This window comes from Eptesicus fuscus, chromosome 1 (assembly GCF_027574615.1).
Source record: "Eptesicus fuscus isolate TK198812 chromosome 1, DD_ASM_mEF_20220401, whole genome shotgun sequence".
NCBI classification, from domain to species: Eukaryota; Metazoa; Chordata; class Mammalia; order Chiroptera; family Vespertilionidae; genus Eptesicus; species Eptesicus fuscus.
This window is the reverse complement of record NC_072473.1, coordinates 21,545,557-21,565,511: the sequence shown is the minus strand read 5'-3', so window position 1 is coordinate 21,565,511 and position 19,955 is coordinate 21,545,557. Positions and strand designations below refer to the sequence as shown.

The 19,955-nt window shown below is 38.5% G+C and overlaps 1 protein-coding gene across 5 annotated transcripts in view; it reads left to right on the top strand.

Moving 5' to 3' along the window:
• Window positions 1-19,955, top strand: part of DMD (dystrophin) — a 1,914,059-nt gene that overhangs the window by 1,844,147 nt on the left and 49,957 nt on the right. For 3 of the 5 annotated variants that reach the window (XM_054720874.1, XM_028129748.2, XM_008154598.3), the window contains 6 exons: window positions 7,964-8,130; window positions 11,566-11,677; window positions 13,076-13,212; window positions 13,899-13,937; window positions 18,331-18,396; window positions 19,708-19,773. In XM_054720874.1, the coding sequence (XP_054576849.1) occupies window positions 7,964-8,130; window positions 11,566-11,677; window positions 13,076-13,212; window positions 13,899-13,937; window positions 18,331-18,396; window positions 19,708-19,773 (587 nt within the window). The remainder of the gene's footprint in view (window positions 1-7,963; window positions 8,131-11,565; window positions 11,678-13,075; window positions 13,213-13,898; window positions 13,938-18,330; window positions 18,397-19,707; window positions 19,774-19,955) is intronic. The other 2 variants (XM_054720886.1, XM_054720891.1) reach the window with 2 other exon arrangements.

The following is a 19,955-nucleotide window of genomic DNA, read 5'->3' as shown; positions in this document are numbered from 1 at the left end:
CTTGGCACTGCTGGCACTTTGGCCCAGATAATTCTTTGTTGTGGGGGGCTATTCAGTGCATTGTTGTACATTTAGTAGGATCCTGGCTTCTATCTACTAGACACTAGTAGCAACCCCTTCCCCAGTTGTGATAACTAAAAATGTCTCCAGACATTGTCAGAGGTTCTCTGGGATACAGAATGGTTCTTGGTTGAGAACCACTGAGATAGAGCATGCCTGCCTGCTTATGGGGTTCCCTTGAAGGCCCCCAGTATGAACTTTGTGGATTCCTATATTTTAAGCCATTCCTATCTTCTAAACATATCCTCCAAATCTAGAAATAGACTATTAGCCTTTTGTGTGTGATAACATAACATATGAACCAGACATTAACTTAAAAAAATCTATTTTAGCCCAGCCGGCGTGGCTCAGTGGTTGAGTGTTGACCTGTGAACCAGGAGATCACAGTTCGATTCCTGGTCAGGGCACATGCCCAGGTTGTGGGCTCGATCCCCCGTAGGGGGGTGTGCAGAAGGCAGCCGATCAATGATTCTCTCTCATCATTGATGTTTCTATCTCTCACTCCCTCTCCCTTCCTCTCTTAAATCAATAAAAAAGAGAAAAAAAAACTATCTCAAAGTAAACTTTGGGCAGTTCAATAATGTACTTATTTTGACTTCTGCTCCTTAGACAAACCTTATAAGTTTAATTCTTTTCACTCTTCCGGATGACTAGGCTTTTTTTTTTTCATTTTTAAGCTCATTTAGATATTAAAAATTTGTATTGTGATCACATTGCTACTTAATTGCTATTCATCCTTCAATTTAGCAAACTTTGTTGGAGGGGACAGAAGTGTAGTTTCTGTCCTTAAGTAACCTGCAATCTAGGGGAGAAACAAAGGAGTTTTAGGCAAGTATTGTTTCTAGGGCAATAGTTCCTTTTCATCATCTGAGAACTACTGGGTACAATCTCTTACGTGTTTAATTCTTGCTATGCTATTTTCCCCCAGTTTTTAAAGTATCGACATGATTTTTAAAAAACCTCTCACAATTGAGATGCCAATTCCCTTCTCTTAAAAATAAGCTTGCCCTGGCCTGTTTGGCATCGGCCCAAGGGTCTCAGGTTTGATTCCTGGTCAAGGACATGTACCTGGATTGCAGGTTTCCCAGCCCTAGTAGAGGTGCGTGCAGGAAGCAACCAATTGATGTGTCTCTCTCACATCGATGTTTCTCTCCCCACCCCCCTCCTTTCACTCTATCTGGAAATCATTGGAAAAAATATCCCCTGGTAAGGATTAAAAGAGAAAGAAAGAAAATAGGGGAAAGAAATTCTCACTTTGGTAAAGGCAAACATTTAGTAAAAGTAATGGGTCAACCACTTATAAAGCAAGTGCAAAAATTAAAAGGAAAAAAGTAGGAAGATCATGTGTAATTACAACAATAAATTAAGGGATATACACAAACAAACACACAAAGTTAAAAAAAACTAAAAAAAATAAAAAGAAAAAAAACTTTATATGTGTCTGGTAGCTGGGATGTAGGGCTTGCTGGGAAATATTACCATCACACTTCTTCTGTGGCCATGAACCCATATCCTCAGAGAAAAATAAGTATTCAGGTTGACCCCCTGGCAGCCATTTTGGGCCTGGTCCTTTAGTGCCTAGGAATTTATGGGAAGCACAATGTGTAAGAAACCCAGAAGTTATTCTGAACCCTGGCAAATCCCCTAACTCTAAACTTGCTACGTAATATCATTTCACATTGTTATATTGGTAATTACATCCTTTGGCTAGAAGTTGCAGATAATTGGGATCCCTTTAACTATTTTTATACCTTGTTAAGGTGACAGTTGTATAAAGCAACCGTGCAGTGTGCTGTAATGGAGAGGCTGTAGGGACACTGAGTCCTTCCCCTGATCTCCATGCTCTGGTAGAGAGTTGCTAATAGGTGAGGACCACAGAGAAGGAGTGGAAACACAACATGCTTTTAATGTGTGGCTATCACAGAGGGAAAAGGCGGTATTGCCAAAAATAAGGGACAAAAAACCCACACACACCTAGGGCTAAATGGCCCATTCCTAGAGTTTTTGCTTAGATGGTTCAAGAATGGCATTTAGGAGTGAGGGCAAGGTCACCCTTCATACCAAGAGAAGATATCTGAGGTGTCTACAAATGTCAGCAAATAATGGAATCAACAAGGATGATCTCAACCCAGTGCCAGCGTACCTGTCCTTTGACCTCAACAACTTCCTGCCATTCCACTCTATCCATATTTGTTTTTTTTTTTCTAGAATGATCAGAATGCTGGATTTTAAAAGTTTTATCTCTGATAGAATGTTTATGAAGCTTGCCTGATTTATAATTCTTTCTTTCTTTATTGCTAAACAAGGGGAGAGGGGATATCACCTGGATAGAGAATGGTTTGTAGTAAAAATGAAAGATGGAAACAGAATGAGACTGTGAATCCCAGTGCCTTGTCTTCAGTGATGTCATTTGGCATAGGCGAGCAGTTTTAAAGGAGCCCAAATGAAGGATCTTGCATCATAGGAGCTGGAGAATCTGTAATATTTTGAAAGAGGAGAAATGTCTATAGCGTCCCTTGGTAATTCACACTAATGCTTTAACAACTTTCAGAATCAGGAAATTCTTCCATATGAGTTACAACCTAAATTCTTCATGCTGCTTAAGCCTGTTTCTTCTTGTTCTGTCCTCAGTGGAGAGATTGAACAGCTGGTCACAGGCCCCTACGCAAGAGCTACTCACATAATTGAAAACTGTTCTGAAATCTCCCCTTTAGCTACTCTTTCTTGCTCGTTATTTTTTTTTCCTTCATGGCTAAATAATCTCAATTTTCTTAAGCTATTCTCGGAGGTCTTTCAACCCCTTTAATTATTGTTGTGTCTTTCTGCCAAGCCTTCTCTAAATGCTGGGTCAGCTGTAGCCACCAGAGCTAGACACCATTTTCCCAGAAGGATTTGAATAGTACCGAGGGCAATGAGATCACTTCCTCACGCAATACTTGCTATGCCTTTAGGAATACATCACAGACATGCTATTTCCTTTTATTCTTTTATGGTTTTCACCTACATTTGTTGCTGACTCATGCTCAGATTATTGTTTGGTCTTCCAGAATGAATAGAAGCTTTCTGCTATATTTTGCTTTCCATATTAGGCATGAATTCCTACTCTGCAGCATGTCTTTGACTCCATCATTAACCAAACGATCATTTAAACCCAATTCAGAAAAAATACATAGGTTCAGATTAAACATCAATAAACCCATGCTTTAAATGAACTGGTGGTGCTTTTCAGTTTACTGCCTTTCTGTAATGGTTTCTCCCCTAGCTACAAGGGGTTGGTTATTTTGATAAAGTCAGTTTCAAGACCAGTGGAGCAAGAGATTGTTATAGGACATATTGTAACTGAAATTTGTAGTTCTTTTGACAAAGTCTCTCACTGTGTCTTTGTGTACAAGATGAGAAACGTGTGCAGTAGAGTTTAGACAATAACTGGAAAGAGTCACACTTCAACAGTCAGGGCTGAATCCTGGATTTGTGTTGACCTGAGGTACAGGTTCTGGTGATGTGGCTCATTTTTGTTTTGTTTTTTTGTGTTGTTGTTTTTTTGTTAATCCTCACCCAAGGATATTTTTTTTCCCATTGATTTTTCAGAGAGAGTGGAAGGGAGGGGGAGAGACAGAGAGAGAGAAACATCAATGTGAGACACATTGATTGGTTGCTTCCCTCATGTGCCCCGACTGGGGCTGGGGATTGAGCCTGCAACCAAGGTACATGCCCTTGACTGGAATTGAACCTGAGATCCTTCAGCCCGAGAGCTGACGCTCTAACCACCAAGCAAAACCGGCTAGGACGTGGCTCATGTTCGACCTTGGCTAAATGTTTGATATTTTCACCAGTGACTTTTTGATGAAGACAGAACGCATGTTTTAAAATGTACAGAATATACAGAGTTGGGTATAATGGCTAATTCATGGACTGTAAGAGACAGGATTTTTAAGGGTAATGATGAGATTGTACAGTGTACACTGGGATCAAACTGACAGGACAGTCTTTGACAGAAGTGAGAGGAAACAAATCCAAATGAATAAGTACAGAATGGAGGAATCACCGGAACCAGCCAAAATCATAATTTTCTGTCATACCCAATAGAGCATTAGTAACTTGTGGTGTTCACAGGCCTTAGAAGTTAAAAAAAAATGGGGGGGGGGATGTCTTGTGATCACTGAATAACAAGTGTAGGAAATTCTGAGGCTAAACAAAATTTAACATGTTTCTTTACTGATGACCTTCTTCACTTCTAATATGTCAATGTACATTAAGAATTTTAAGAGGTGGGTATAATATGCAGTGTTTCCTTAATTCATTTAACCTTTTTATGAAGCATTTTGCTGGATGATTGATCTGCTGGATACACTGGGAAACATTGACCCAGAGGTTTTAGTTGAGTGGAAACCCTGTGCGAGCCTGTAGTATTGAACAGAAGCAAGTCATCCAGTTATATTAGATGAGAAATGGAGGGACCATTCCCAGCAGATCATATTTGAAGAATCCTATATAATAAAAGGGTAATATACAAATTAACCATAACTCCATCACAAAGATGGCGGTGCCCATAGCCACAAGATGGCAGTGCCCAGTCCCCTCAGCCCCACCGGAGTCCCCCAGTCCAGAGGGGGCGGCCACTGAGAGCGGGCAGTGTGAGCAGCCTGGCGGAATGCTTGCTTCATCACCGTGGCAACGAGGCAAGCATCCCGCCCTGGCCGCGGAGGGCCTCTGGCCCACGGAGAGCCTCTGGGCAGCGGGTGCAGAGTGGCCAAGCCCCACAGTGAGCAGAGAACCACAGGGAGTGTGCCTTAGCCATCACGGCTCCCGGATTGGAGAGGGTGCAGGTTGGGCTGAGGGACCCACCCCCCATGCACAAATTTTGTGCACCAAGCCTCTAGTAATTTTCTAAAGGACAGTGGCAAATCAAGCCATGTCATATGAGGAAGAAATAAAAGAAGTAGGGATGAAGTGGCGTGGACATGCGTGGACATGACAGCTTTGGTAAAATACTTAAAGGGCTGTTAGAAGGCTGAAGACTTCTGGGTTTCTGGTCAGATGGATAATTATAATGACAGTAACAACAGCAAATACTGACATGGCCCTTTCAATGTGCTAGACACTGTTCCAAGTGCCTTTCACTTGTTAACTCATTTAAATCTTACAACAACTCTATGAGATAGGCGCTATTAATAGTTCCATTTCATGGCAGAAGAAAATTAAGACACAGAGAGATAAAGTTAATTTCCCAAGGTCACACAGCCCATAAGTGGCAAGCAGGGGTCAAACTCCTGGAGCCTCAATTCTATTCGTTCTGCTGGTGGATTTCAGCTCAGGCTGAAGACACTTTTAACAGGGCTCCCTGGGCACAAATATTCAAGATCGTCCATTAAGGATGTTTGTTCTCACGCACGGGTGGTGTTTATATAGAAGCTAGGAGAACACGCTAGCGTTGGTTAAGAGCTTGAGTTCTATGACTGCTAAAGGTCTTAACAGCTCTGTGGTGCCATTGCAAGATGAATTCATTTCTGTGGGTCCCTTTCATCTTTTACATTTTCCACAAAGTACCTCAAAAAGTGCTCGACAAAAGCTTTTATCAGAAGCTTGAATTGACACCATTTGCAGCTAGGAAATTTAAGGTTAAACAACTCATTACAATGTTGGAAAATTTGTCATCGGGGGTAATGACTGGTACTGCTGATGTGGTGGGTGTTGCAAGGCAAGTGACCTGTGGATCTAAATACTACTGCCTTCCTATGTGAAATGTGAATAGAGTCTTTATTAGCAAACCACATTCAAAGAAAGCAACATGGGTTTGCAATTCAAATACACATTGCCTGTATGATACTAAATATCCATCATATATTCAGTTTAAATTGGTCTCAGAAAAGGTGGTGCCCTTGGGTTCTTGGCAAAGTGAATGAAAATCGGTACTGGAGAAGGCATTTTCAGTCAAGGGCTCCAAAGCACCTCAAAAAAATATATTCAGGTCAATGTAGTACATGGTAAAAAAAAAAAAAAAAAAAGCACACAAGAAATCAAGGTGAGCAAAAAGCAGCAGAAGTAGCAGACAACAGAAACAGATCCACAGTAATTTTATGTCTTGGAATCATTAGATTATTTTTTGAAAACTATGTTTACTTTGTTTAAGAGAAAATAACAGACATTGAAAAATATCTGCAGGGAACCACAAACTTTAGAAGTGACCTTTAAAATGACCAACTAGCAGTAGCTGGTTTGTTCTCAGTGGATAGAGTGTTGGCCCATGGACTGAAGTCATGTGTTTGATTCCTGTCAAGGGCACATACCTCAGTTGCGGGATCGATCCCCAGCACCAGTTGGGAGTCACCCAATTGATGTTTCTCTCTCTTTGTCTCTCCCCTTCCCTTCCACTCTCTCTAAAAATTAACAACAACAACAAAATGACCAACTAGAACTTTTAGATATTAAAAAGTACAATAACCAAAGTTTAAAATATACTGTATGAGCTTACATCAGATTGAATGATTCTAAAGAGAGAAATAGATTCCAGGCAGAAGGGATTGTTTGCAACGAAGCATAAAGGACAAAAAAGGGAAAACTAGAGAAATGCAGGCTAGATAGAAAAAGTCTACATTTATCTTACAGATTTCTGTAAGCAGAGCAGACAGGGGATAGAGAAGAGAAACTATATGTTGAGATGATGACTGAGAAGATTCCAGAGCTGACTAAAGACTCGAACCCTCAGGTTCCAGAAGCTCAGTTAATCCTACAAAGTATAAATAAAACCCTAGAGACACAATACAAGACAGGAAAAGGATGAATTGCCTTCAAAGGAACAACAGTCAGCTTTACTGCTGACTTCTTAGCAGTAGCAGCAGAGAAAGTGAGCTAAAAGTAGAATAATATTTCAGTGTGCTATAACAAAGGAAAAATAAAACCCCCCAAACCTAAAAATCTATGTCCCATGAAGATAGCTATCTCTTTTTGGATAAAAAAGAGATTTTTCAGATAAAACCTGAGATATTCACCACCAGCAGATACTAAAGGAATGAAAAACAAAAAGGAAGTCATCAATGTATGGATCAATCTAACAATATAAAAAAATTTAAACAGTCTTATGGGGTAAAAAAAGCAAGGTCTAATTAAAATGCACGACTATGATAATATATAAATCAAGTGATGGGTAAATATATTTTGAGCTTCTAAAATCATTGTACTCCTTGGTGGAATGGTGTTTATTAAAATTTAGACTTTGAAAGAGGAAGAAGGAAAGAGGGAAAATAAAGACACAGACAGATAAAGAAACAGCAGGTCACCAAGAAAACAGTAGGCCTGGTGGTTTGCATTCAGTATCAGCTCTGCCACCAGTTAGTTGTATGGCCTTTGAAAAACTACTTCTCTCATCTACGTCTGGTGTTTTTTGTTTTTGCTGTTTTTTATTTGTTTGTTTTGTTTTTGTCTGTAAAATGAAGCTTTGGGACCAGATGAATTTTGAAACCTCTTCATTATGATTCTATGACACATTGAGAAATAGATTCTTTAGAGAAAAAGGAATCAATACTTCTGGGTTATTTTTTTTCCTCCTTTGAAATTTTATCAATAAACACTTATCTTTTACTTTTGGCTAACTTATGTATCTGCTCAAACACTGGAGCTCAATATAGTCTCACTCAGGTGTGTATTTTGCTTTCCATTAGTTTGTTTTTTATTTGCTTGTCATCTCATAGCCAGAGTAATGGCAGCTCACAGCCTTAGGGGTAGATGGCTCATGTGAATGTTAGGGGGACCATTTGTAGAAATGAACTGCAAAAACTGGCCTTCATTGTACAACTTACTGCTTTTTTTCTTTTAACTTATGACCTCAACTGATATGTGTCTCCTTTACTTTCTCACCTTCTTCCCTCCCCCCACCCCGCCTTCACTCTCCCTCCTGTCTCTGCAGGCCAATAATAAGCCCGAGATCGAAGCGGCCCTCTTCCTAGACTGGATGAGGCTGGAACCCCAGTCCATGGTGTGGCTGCCAGTCCTGCACAGAGTGGCTGCTGCGGAAACCGCCAAGCATCAGGCCAAGTGTAACATCTGCAAGGAATGTCCAATCATTGGATTCAGGTATTAGGAGCCCCCCAAATGTCAATTTTTTTTCATGTCCTTTCTTGCCTTTTAATGCCTTGATCTTTTACCTCTTGTACCAGTTGCTGTTAGTCTTCCAAGTGGGAGAGGAGGTGATCCATCACGCCCCTGATCACTGCGTTATTTTGGTGGATCTGGCTCTTTAGGCAGGTGTCTCTCTCCACCTGTGCTTTTCAGCTCTGCAGAGGCACAGTCTTGGGTGAACACGACTGACTGCCTGGATCCACTAAGATATGTGTCCGTCAACAGTATACAGATAAACTGTGCCTCCGCCTTCCTGCAACCAAAACATTTTGACCATCTGTCTTTTTTTTTTTTCATGGTCTTTTCTGTTTATAGGCAGTATCCAAGAATTAGTTATAAAACTAAGGAATGATTCTATTTTGGGAGACCCGTCATGGTAGCTCAGTCTCTTATTAACTTTGTACCATTTTCCCCCCTAAAGTAATAAGACTTGTTTTAAGCACCCTGGAACTTCTCTATCTGTGAATCTGATTAGGCTCTTCACATAGTATCCTAATGAACTTCTAAGGGAATATAAAGTATGCAAGTAAATGAAAGATTCACAAAGCAGCTATAAAAGGAAAATGTTCCTTATAAATTTAAAAGTAAAAAGAGATAAGAAACAAAGCAGGTTATTCTGATATTCTTAAACTGTCACAGAAAACAACTGGCTCTTAAACCTTCCGCCTTGTCGACCTGTTTGGGGAGACAGAATATTTTTAAATGGATTCATCTTATTGAACAATAATCCCTAATCCAAATTCTGAAATGATGGTGTATTTAAACATCTGGGTCAACATGAAGGTTTCCTTAGCGATGACTAAGCCATAAAGTTGTAAACTATAGTCTATGCCTGTTCAGAATCCACTTAGTCGCTAAGTAAATACTCTTCCTGGTTATGCTTGGACTTGTTTTAATACTTGGTTGCCTAATAACTACTTTGTGTCATTTGTGTGCTCTGTCCTTCCATACTTCATGCTCTTTACAAAGGGGTTTTACAAAGCTTTAGAGCAGTGGTTCCCAACATGAGGCACAGGCCCCACGGGGGGGGGGGGGGGGCGAGCAATTTGATTTTTAAGGGGGGCAATTCGAGAATGAGTTATTAACAGTGTATTTTTTGCATTTCTTATGGTTCTAGGGGCCTCATATACAGTATATTGTGACATATTTATGTATTTCAGTTCTCTATTATGTTTTGAAACTTTATTTGCTGTTTTTTCATATCACTTCATATTATAATTTTAACAATTTCTTAATGACTTCTTCCTCAGTACTTCAGCTGTCCTTTCATTCTTTTATTTTTCTCTTTCATGGATGCCATGTTCTTTGGGAGCTTGTTTAGACCAAGTGAATGGCCTTTTAGGCTTCCTCCACGTGACTAGGAGTTCACTTTTTGAATAATAAGAATTACACTGAGTGGCCAGATTATTATGATCTCTGAACACATAATAATCTGGCCATTCAGCGTATGTGTGTGTGTGTGTGTGTGTGTGTGTGTGTGTGTGTATAATATATATATATTAGAGGCCCAGTGCATGAATTCGTGCATGGGTGGGGTCCGGCCAGCCTGGCCAGAGGAGGGGACATGGGAGGTTGGCCGGCCTGCCTGCTGGTCGAACTCCTGGTCTAGGGGACAATTTGCATATTAACCTTTTATTATATAGTATATACACTGAGTGGCCAGATTATTATGCTTTCAGAGATCATAATAATCTGGCCACTCAATGTATATGTCACGGGGAGGGGGGACATTAGGATTTTAGAGATGCTTAGGTGGGGCATGGCCAAAAAAAGGTTGGGAACCACTGCGTTAGAGGTTTCTAAAGCCTAGAGAGACAACACTGAGTAGGCAGGGCTTGCAAAGGACACCTTCTTTCCATCCTGGTTTTCCTGGTTTTCGCACGTAAGAATGATGCTATGGCAGGGGCAGGTGTGGGAGCCATAGGGAAGAGCATTACATTCCTTTTTTTGTGAGCTCCCCTCACTAGTAAGATGCATAGGGGAAATTTTATAAAAATAAAAAAGAATGCTTTGGAAGATCTAAGAGCATTTTCACATTCACTCCTTTTGTCCTTATCAGATTCGATTATTTTAGGAATTAGTACTTCTCTTTCCTCCCGGCTCCCCCCTTCCCCTAAAGATGGTTGGGATCTAAAAAAGGTATCTCCCCCACCCCCGCCATTTCCCATAATTGACATAAGGAATATGTTTATTTGAATTGGCTAAAATTCTTACCTGAGAAAGCGAAATGTGAAGAGAGTGTGAAACAAAGGATACACTATTCAAAATGTACCGTCTAGTATGCACACATTATACATTCTTTCATCTAATCCAATTTTTGTCCTTTCTTGGGGCTTCAGTTATCATTTGTGGGTAATGTGGTAAGGGATTTCTGAAGAGAGACAGATAAAAGAGATTATCCAAGTAACTCTCTGAAGATGAATCATGTCAATCAACCAGAAAAAGTAATTTAAAGAGATTTATTTTAATGGAAAGTTCATGTTTAATTTTCTTTAGTTTTATGAAATTGCTTCATATATATGTTTATATATTTCGTTGATTTCAGAGAGGAAAGGAGAGGGATAGAGAGATAGAAACACCGATGAGAGAGAAACATCATTCGGCTGGCTGCCTCTTACATGACCCCACTGGGGATCGAGCCTGCAATTAGGGCATTTGCCTGACTGGGAACTGAATGATCTTCTGGTTCAGAGGTTGATGCTCAACCACTGAGCCACACAGGCCGGGCTCATCTTTATTTAAAAAACTGCTTCAGAAAATTTTTTTTAATATATTTTATTGATTTTTACAGAGAGGAAAGGAGAGGGATAGAGAGTTAGAAACATCGATGAAAGAGAAACATCGATCAGCCGCCTCCTGCACACCCCCTACTGGGGATGTGCCTACAACCAAGGTACATGCCCTTGACCAGAATCGAACCTGGGACCCTTCAGTCCACAGGCCAACGCTCTATCCACTGAGCCAAACCGGTTAGGGCTGCTTCAGAAAATTTTTGTTCCCATGATGGATAGGGGGCCTACAATACATGGATCTGTCTCTCCTGAAAGTTCTTTCAAATTCTAGTATTTGGTCTTCAAAAAACGGGAAGTTTGCCAGTATCTTTGTATTTAATCTGAAAGAGTTCCTAGTGGAGTTTAAATAAGAACTGAATTTTTCTTCCCTCCTTCCATATGGTTATAGGCTAATCTTTCTGCCAAAAATGTGTTGATACTGTAGGAGAAGCACCAGACCATTCTGGAGGTAGGAAGGTAATCACTTACATTGTGGGATTAATGAGCACCGAAGGCTGGTTTTAGAATTAAGACAGGGTGGAAGAAGGTTTATTAAAGAATGTTCTTTGGGAATTTGATTTGAAGAAATACATACGTGTTTGCTTTTGTTCTTTACCAGGTACAGGAGTCTGAAGCACTTTAATTACGACATCTGCCAAAGTTGCTTTTTTTCTGGTCGAGTTGCAAAAGGCCATAAAATGCACTACCCCATGGTGGAATATTGCACTCCGGTAAGCTGGATGCCTCCCTGGTGTGAGTTAGTTCACCTGGGAGAAATTTCCATTTGGGACAGTATTACTGATCTCGTGTAATGCTGTAATGTCTACATTCCCCAGATGTTCCCCAGCTAAAGTGGCTCCAAATTGTGGTGCCAGGATTTACCTTACCCCTAGTGCATAGGGCAAGGGCTGGCACAGGTGGACTGTTGTAGACACTCAACAAATACTGATGAGTGAATAAATAGGTTTTTCTTCCGTTTGCATTGGCTGTAGGGAAGACATTTTCACATTTCTTTTGCACAGCCCTAGCAGTCCTGTGGAGAGGTTTTATGGTCATGGGGCATGTTGGGTTTAGGGGTATAATGTGGGTTCCCCAAAATTCATAATATACTCCTTTCTAGCAATCTTGCTCATCTCCTGTCTGTTTTATATACTAACACTTGTCAAGCAAATGCTAGGTGTTTACCTTTTAAACTACTCAGTGTGAAATTGCTATTATTTTTACCCCCCATTTTATAGATGAGGGCTCTGAGCTCCTAAGGTTAAATAATTTGCCCAAGGCTCCAGAATGGAGAGGTGGAGCCTTCTAAGATGTTGATTTGGGTAAATATTAAGTGGCTAGCAGAACTTTGGAAAATCACTGGCAGGAAGGTAAGGGCCTAGACCTGGTGGTTAGACAGACCTGGGTGTAAATCCAATGTCCCTTAAACACTAGCTGCTTCCTATTCACAGACTGTGAATAGCAGCACTGGCATTGCCTGGGAGCTTCCTTATTAGAAACCCAGAACGTCAAGCCCTGCCCCTGACTTTCTCAAGCAAAACCTGCATTTTTCTCCAGATTTGTGGGTGGTTCCCACACACTTCAATTCTAGAAGCTCTGCTTTAGAGTATTTCTCTCTAACATCGTCAGAGTGATCCTCTCAGTTTTTCCATGGTCTTTCTCTCTTTGATTCCTTTTGCAAAGGTATTTGATGATGGAGAATGAGCCATGCTGTGAATATATTGAGTGGGTGAAACATGGTACCAGTGTGGACAATAGTACATTTTTAAAATACCATAAAGTGTGGCGAAACTTAAGGTTAACTTTTCGACTTTAAGACTTCTAGAAATTACCACTTATTGAGTAGCCCAGTAGTTGAGGTACTTCATTTATTCAGTGTAACAACTTCTTGAGGTATGATTGTCCCCATTTCACAGGGGATCTGAGCCTCATTCACCCAAGTTAATCCCACTAGTAAATGCCAGGCCTGGTTTCAAAACCCTGGTTTTGTCTGATTTCAAGGCCTTTGCTCTCAACCCTTACTCTCTCCGAGATTACAGAACTAATGCCCTGAGTTGGAGCACTGGAGTGGTCCTTCTTATGGAGGTCTTACTTTCCCAAGTCTGATGTCAACCCAATTTCCCTTTCAGACTACATCAGGAGAAGATGTTCGTGACTTTGCCAAGGTACTAAAAAACAAATTTCGAACCAAAAGGTATTTTGCGAAGCATCCCCGAATGGGCTACCTGCCAGTGCAGACTGTCTTAGAGGGGGACAACATGGAAACGTGAGTAGTGGCAAAAGCAAAGCAGACTCTCACTTGATGTATATTCGAGCTCCTTTCAGCTGAATACCTTCCTTCACTCCGAAATGCAAACAGTCTCTCCTATTTCTTTCTCTAGATTTCCTTTAGATGAAAAGAACAAAACAGGCTGATATCAGCATTTTCTGTGTCAATTGTCCCATGACAATGACCTTTCCCAAAAGTAAAACTTTATCTCACACAGAAAACATCGAGCTCCAACTGCTAAATTACCTCTAAAAGCTTTTAAGAAATACGGGACTGTTTACAAATGAGTGATTCCAATATTTCATTCTGATTTTCCTCCCTCACAAATCAGATGTGTGTCTCTTTGGATCTGATTGTGTGGTCATATTGAGTCACTTTTTTTTTCTATTTGAAAGAAGATAGAGTCACAGGAAATTCTTTCACAGTAAGTAGTAATGATTCTCATGATCAAGCTGAGGGTGCCTTCACCTCACTTAAACCTTCTTCTCTCCACAACTCTGGTGGCAATCACACCACTGGTGGTTTTTCTTTTAATTCACTTTCCACTTTTGTTTGGCTGTTGCTTTCCATGGTTTATCCTTAATTGGTTAGGTTTTATTTATTTTAACCTTTCAGTATTTTTTTTTTTTTTTTGAGGCTGAGTTTGCCTGTGTCTCTTCACCACCTCATTTTTTGTTTTGCAGTCCTGTTACTCTGATCAACTTCTGGCCGGTAGATTCTGCGTGAGTACTTCTGCTGAAGGGTGCTGCTGCCACCAACACATTCGCTTGCTGATTTTTAAACTTTTGTTTTGTTTTGTTTTGTTTATTTGTTTTGTTTTAAAGACATATCGATTTCCTTTGTTTCATTTTGATTTTTTTCTCCCCTTGGTAAAACTTTGAGAGTGCCATCGACCACAGATCAGGAGAATCAGACTAAGGTTTTCAGGTCCCCACCTGGTCCAACTGGAACGAGCAGAAATCCTGGCCTTGAGTTCAAAAGAACATCAAAGACATTATTGGGCTGTTAGTTGTGTTCCTGGGAGACATGTTTATATATTCAATTATAAGCAGGGAAGAGTTTTCTGATTATATAATACCATTCTTTAGCCATGTTCCTTGAGATTCCATGCTTTAAGGCCTTCAACAGGATGATGGTTTATTCTTCAGGGCTTGTTATAAGTAAATCATTAAATATCAGCAGAATCCGTTGTATAGTGGGATGTTGAGTAGGGCTGAATAATTTCAGTAAGGTGTGCGGACTTTTTATCATGTAATGCCATGCAAATTGACTGATATTATATACATGAGCTCATTTTTTAACTAAACTCACTTTGCTCTTCTCTCCTAAATATTCAGCTCATAAGCAGAAAAATGTACTGCAGTCTTTATTACTAGTGGCATGTATTAATAATACTAATATTAGATACCAACAGATAATTGATTTATCTCAGAGTTTATAATGGTAGAAAATTCATTTTGGGGGTCTGTGATTTATGTATTAGTAAACAGTGTGCATGTTTTAAAATCATGTGGGGTTTTTTTATATTTCAAAGTGTACTTTATTAAATATGTATTTAAAGTCAGATATATAAGGGGTAAATGACCAATTTGGAAGACAGGCTTGTGTAAGAATTCAATTTATTTTTATTGAGTCTTTTTTATTGTTCCACCGTGTAATTTAATTTAAAGTAGATCCTTTTTTAAATCCTGTAGTGATAAATGCAAACAATTAATTGAGGTCTCTTTTAGGTCTTTATTGGCCTAAAGGAAGTGTAAGGCATCTTTTTTTAAGCTGCATTATTATTCCCCTTAATTTTGAGATATGGGAGCTATAAGTAGTGAACTACCTGGTTTCTTTAATCATCATGCGTAAACAACTTGGGGAGATTTAATTATGTCCCTTGTTATTGGTAATTGTTTCCCCTAACCCAGGTAATCTATTTGTTTATAGAAGTAAGAAGCTTTTAAAAAATTGATATGCTGAAATTTTCAGCTTGATTGGATCCTGATAAACAAATGAATTTACTCTGGGTTGGATAAGTTTTAACCAGTTAAAAAAATCCAGAAGATAAATAGGCTAAAGAATAATTTTTAAAAATACATGGATAGAGATAGTACAAAATAATAAGCAAAGAATAACAGTTCCTTGAAAGAAGAAAAAATATTTATTTAATACATACACTCATGAGAAAAAAATTATTTCAATGAGTTTTTGGTGTGACTGATTTTAACTACAGGGTGTTTGTTTTAAACTTTTAAGAACTTTAAAATGAATAACAGCCTTTATTAAAATGTCTTCTCAGACAACTAAAATATACCCTCATCTTGTCTTCTTATAAAAGTTTATTTACTAGATTATTCAGAAATAGTAGGAAGTTCTAATTTTAAAGAAGAAAACAAACCCAGCAGACTAAAGTTCCTGGTTTCTTTAACACCAGTCATCTTTTTAAGGTCCTTCCTCATAGGATTATATAATTTCTAAAATATACTGTAAAGCTATTCTATTCAGGCAGAAGAGCCAGGTCCTAAGGTGTTTTACTTTGCAAGAATTCTATCTGATGTTAACAAATCCTATGATGATGGCAGCATTTAATCCATTTACTATGGATCACAGAGTTTGAAAGTTTATTGAGGTACAGATCTTTCCTTTTTCCTTTGACAAAACCTTTATTTACCTATTTCTGTCATATCATTTAAAACTAAATCTGGCGTAAATATTTTATATTGTTTGCCCACAAATGAGACAGTCAAGTAATATTCTTTGAGCTATTCTCCTTTGAAACCTAAATGAATGAAAACCTAGTGGAATTTTCACAAAAGAGAAGGTGGTAGTGGGTGGACTGGAATTGGCCATTAACGATATAAAAAAAAATAAACCTTCTGTGTACATTGTTTTGTATTTAGGAACTGGGAAGGGAGAAGGGTATTCTTACTTTCCCTTCGAAAAGTGTTTTAGAAGGCCTTGCATTCATAGTTTTGCTTCTGTACTAAGTGGTTTTGTACTTTTACTAATTCTTGGTTTTTAAGTGCTTCTTTTCTGACCAGTACTCCCTTTTGGCTAATTTTCTGACTTAAAAAGTACCTTCTTTACTATATATATATATTTAGATTTCTGGTTATTATGAGCTCTTGTGCTTATGCATGCTGTGTTAGGTGCTGTGTGCATTAATAAGAAAAATAACCTGGAATTATCCTCAAGGCTAAGACTTAAAGCTCTGCATAAGATTTTCTGTATGAGATTTTATTAAAGTGTTTTGGATTTACTTGCCTAGTTTTCTTGTTATAGTTATGCTTCAAGGTCTCAGGTTTTTCTTCTATACATTACCAGCGTAGCAACTATTATAAGGGAAAACATTAAATATTTTTTTTATGATGGTGGGCTTTTAGCTCATAAGATGTATATAATTGAAAGACTGCTCTGTTCCATAGATAGGGCTTATAAGCCAAATAATCAAAGTACTAAATTATCTTTACTTGCAGTGAATATTTCAAAACAAACCTTAAGCATTTTCCTAATTATGGGCTGCTCCAGGGTTCTAAGAAATTACCAGATTAACTCTCTAAAACTAGAGTGAAGATTCACCTGGAAATCTTTGGATATGCCTAGTAATTTGGGTAGTCATCCTTTTATTTCCTCGGGATAGTTTAAATGTCTTTATAATTCATTCCACCTTTGGTTATGGTGACTCGACTTAGATAACACTGATTTCTTAAATAAGACACTTATCAGAGGACACATCGGTTCCCCAGTGATTTGCTGTAGTGTGTTGTAATAACTTTATGATTGTGGTTTTGTTTTTTTCAAGAAAGATGGATTTCTAGTATATTTCCTATGTAAGCCTAGATAACTACATGGTTTTCTTTTTTATGTAAGAAAAAAACAAATATCTTAGTGTTTCTACCAAGTCCTTGAATGCTACTTGGACATTGGACTAAACCAGTCCTAACTGAATAGATTACTGCTGACTTTTAGATTCATGCCTTTACCTAAGGGCTTTCTGTGTTAGGAGAGAAACGCAAAAGACCTTTTGTACTATCCCAGTTAAAACAAAAAGCACAAGCCCAAACTGATTTTCAAAACAGAGCCAAATATCAACAGTACAACGATTGAAATTTCTTTTGAGAGCCAAGTTTTTCAAACTTAAACTTCTTCTAACGCCACTTCTTCAAAATAGACTCGCCCAGGCCATGGTATTTTGTGGAAGAGCCACACTCAAGGGGCCAAAGAGCCGCATGTGGCTTGCGAGCCACAGTTTGCCGACCACGGTACTATACCAACTTCAAGGATAATTAATAGATTAGATGTGAAAGAATGGAAAAAAATGTTAACCCCACCAAAATTCTAGTCTGTGGACCCAAAGAAAAGGTTTTTATGCCCCAAAAGTATATACACTAATTCCTGCTAATTAATTCCTCCCTCTTATTTTCCTCTCTGAATATTAGCACACCGTATCCCTAATAAGAAATATTTCAGATATTGTGACATTATATGGAATTTAGTCATTCTTTCTAAAAAGCATTACAATATAACTTTGAGTCATTCAATTTTATTATCTGAAACAGTAATATATACCTGCTGCTAAATTGGTAGATGTATCCCTTCCTTAAAAAATTACACAGACCAAGGTGTCTTGATATGTGGAATCTTAAGAAGTCATGGACTGGAGTGGCCTCTTTAGAACTAAAATTGTTAACTGTGAATCTAGGCAAACGTACAGTTCCCATTCAAAAAAAAAAGGATGTAATAAATAGCACAGGTGTAGACTTGAAAATTTAAAACCACATAGTGCTAAAACAATTTCAGAACTGTAGGACACAAGATATTACAAGATAGGACAAAATGTCACACAGAGATTGTTTCCCTCAACCTTTTCTATAATTGAAACTTTCCACAGAAGTTTTTGATCTCTCTCTATGGCTTTTGATAAAAGCAGAAGTATGAGAAATCCTCTCTCCAACCTGAATTTAAAATATTGGATGATATGTAAGCTACAGGAACAACTAAATGTGTACATTATCCATAGAATTAGAATAAAAGCATTCTAGGCCATGTATATAACATAATTGTGTGGTGGGTTTTCTTTTCTCCATTATAGGATGATATCTGTGACTAATCACATTTTCTGCCTTATAGGCCTGCCTCGTCCCCTCAACTTTCACACGATGATACTCATTCACGCATTGAACATTATGCTAGCAGGTATGAGACTAGTTGAATGCCAGGCAAATATTGATTAAAGTAACTAACCAAGGAAAGCTAACCTATAATAATTTTAAACGAATCTTTTCTTTTTCCCCCCCAAACTTGTCTGATTTCTACTAATCAACCTGCCCTCTAACGTGCATGCCATTTCACTGCATGTTGGTTTTGGACAATAATAAGAGCATTAGTCCAGAACAATCACCCCGAACCCCAGCCTTTAAATATTTCTGATAGTTTTGTTATGTTTTGTATACTGAGCACGTTTAATAAATTGACTTAGAAACCATATAACCTTTTTAGAAAACTGCTAGACCAGACATAAGTATGTGAAGAAATGATACTATGTTACACGGAGAATATGAAAGCTTTGGCTTTCCATTTGTGTGTTTATTTTATATAATATGCTGTAAATAAGAGAATAATTGATTTGCCTTCTCTTTGGACTTTTCTGTCTTACCTTCTTTGTGTTTGAGATCATTTTATACCTGAAAACTGAATTGCTAATTGTAAGATATCGTATGCTTGTTAAATAAATCTGGAAGAGTTTGGTTAACTTTTTGTTGTTGTTGTATAAAAACCTTATTATTGTCTGAGGTGAATGAGTTGTTTTTTAAAAAATATATATTTTTATTGATTTCATTGAGGAAGGGAGAGGGAGAGAGAGATAGAAACATCAATGATGAGAGAGAATCATTGATTGGCTGCCTCCCACACTGGGGACTGAGCCCATAACCAGGCATGTGCCCTGTGAATGTGACCGGGAAACTAACCATGGCCTCCTGGTTCATAGGTTGATGCTCAACCACTGGGCCACTCTGGATGGGCTGAGGTGAAGGAGGTTTTCAAAGGTAAAAATTGGTAGCAGAAGGTGTGTAGAGCACTTACTGTGAATCTATCCTTTATCAATATTCTCACTGCTGACCATGTCTGTCATCAGTGGGAAACTTTAATGATCTTAAAAAACAAGGGATAGTGTAAGGATACAGAGTATATTTGTTGTTAGGGAAGCTTTCTTGTGAAAACCAAGGCTTGTTCTCAGTGAAAGGAAGATCGATCTGTGAAGGAGAAAAGAAAAACAAAATACACCTTCCCTTATAATTTATAGCATAAATGTAAAGCTACTAACCAGCTGTGGTCTACCACTCACTGCCTCAAATGGTTCGGCCAACACACACATCCTTTAATTTGAAGGATTCCTTTCTCCTCTTGACGTGATTTATCCGTTAGTTTTCAGGAATGTTCGATTAGGTCTTGAATAGATTCTAAGAAGTCACATAAGTTTTAATGAGCTTTTACGTTTTTTATCAGGCTAGCAGAAATGGAAAACAGCAATGGATCTTATCTAAATGATAGCATCTCTCCTAATGAGAGCATGTAAGTATCCCGTCTCTTTTTACAAAATGTTCCTGAAGATGAAATTGCTTTGAGGGATTTAGAGGTAGGATAGCTCAGAAGATAGAAATTAGCATTATATACATTTGATCTTTTAAGGAGCCCTTCATTTACTTTTTTTTCCTTAACTCTTAACCTGATACGGAATGAGCTCATCCAAACTG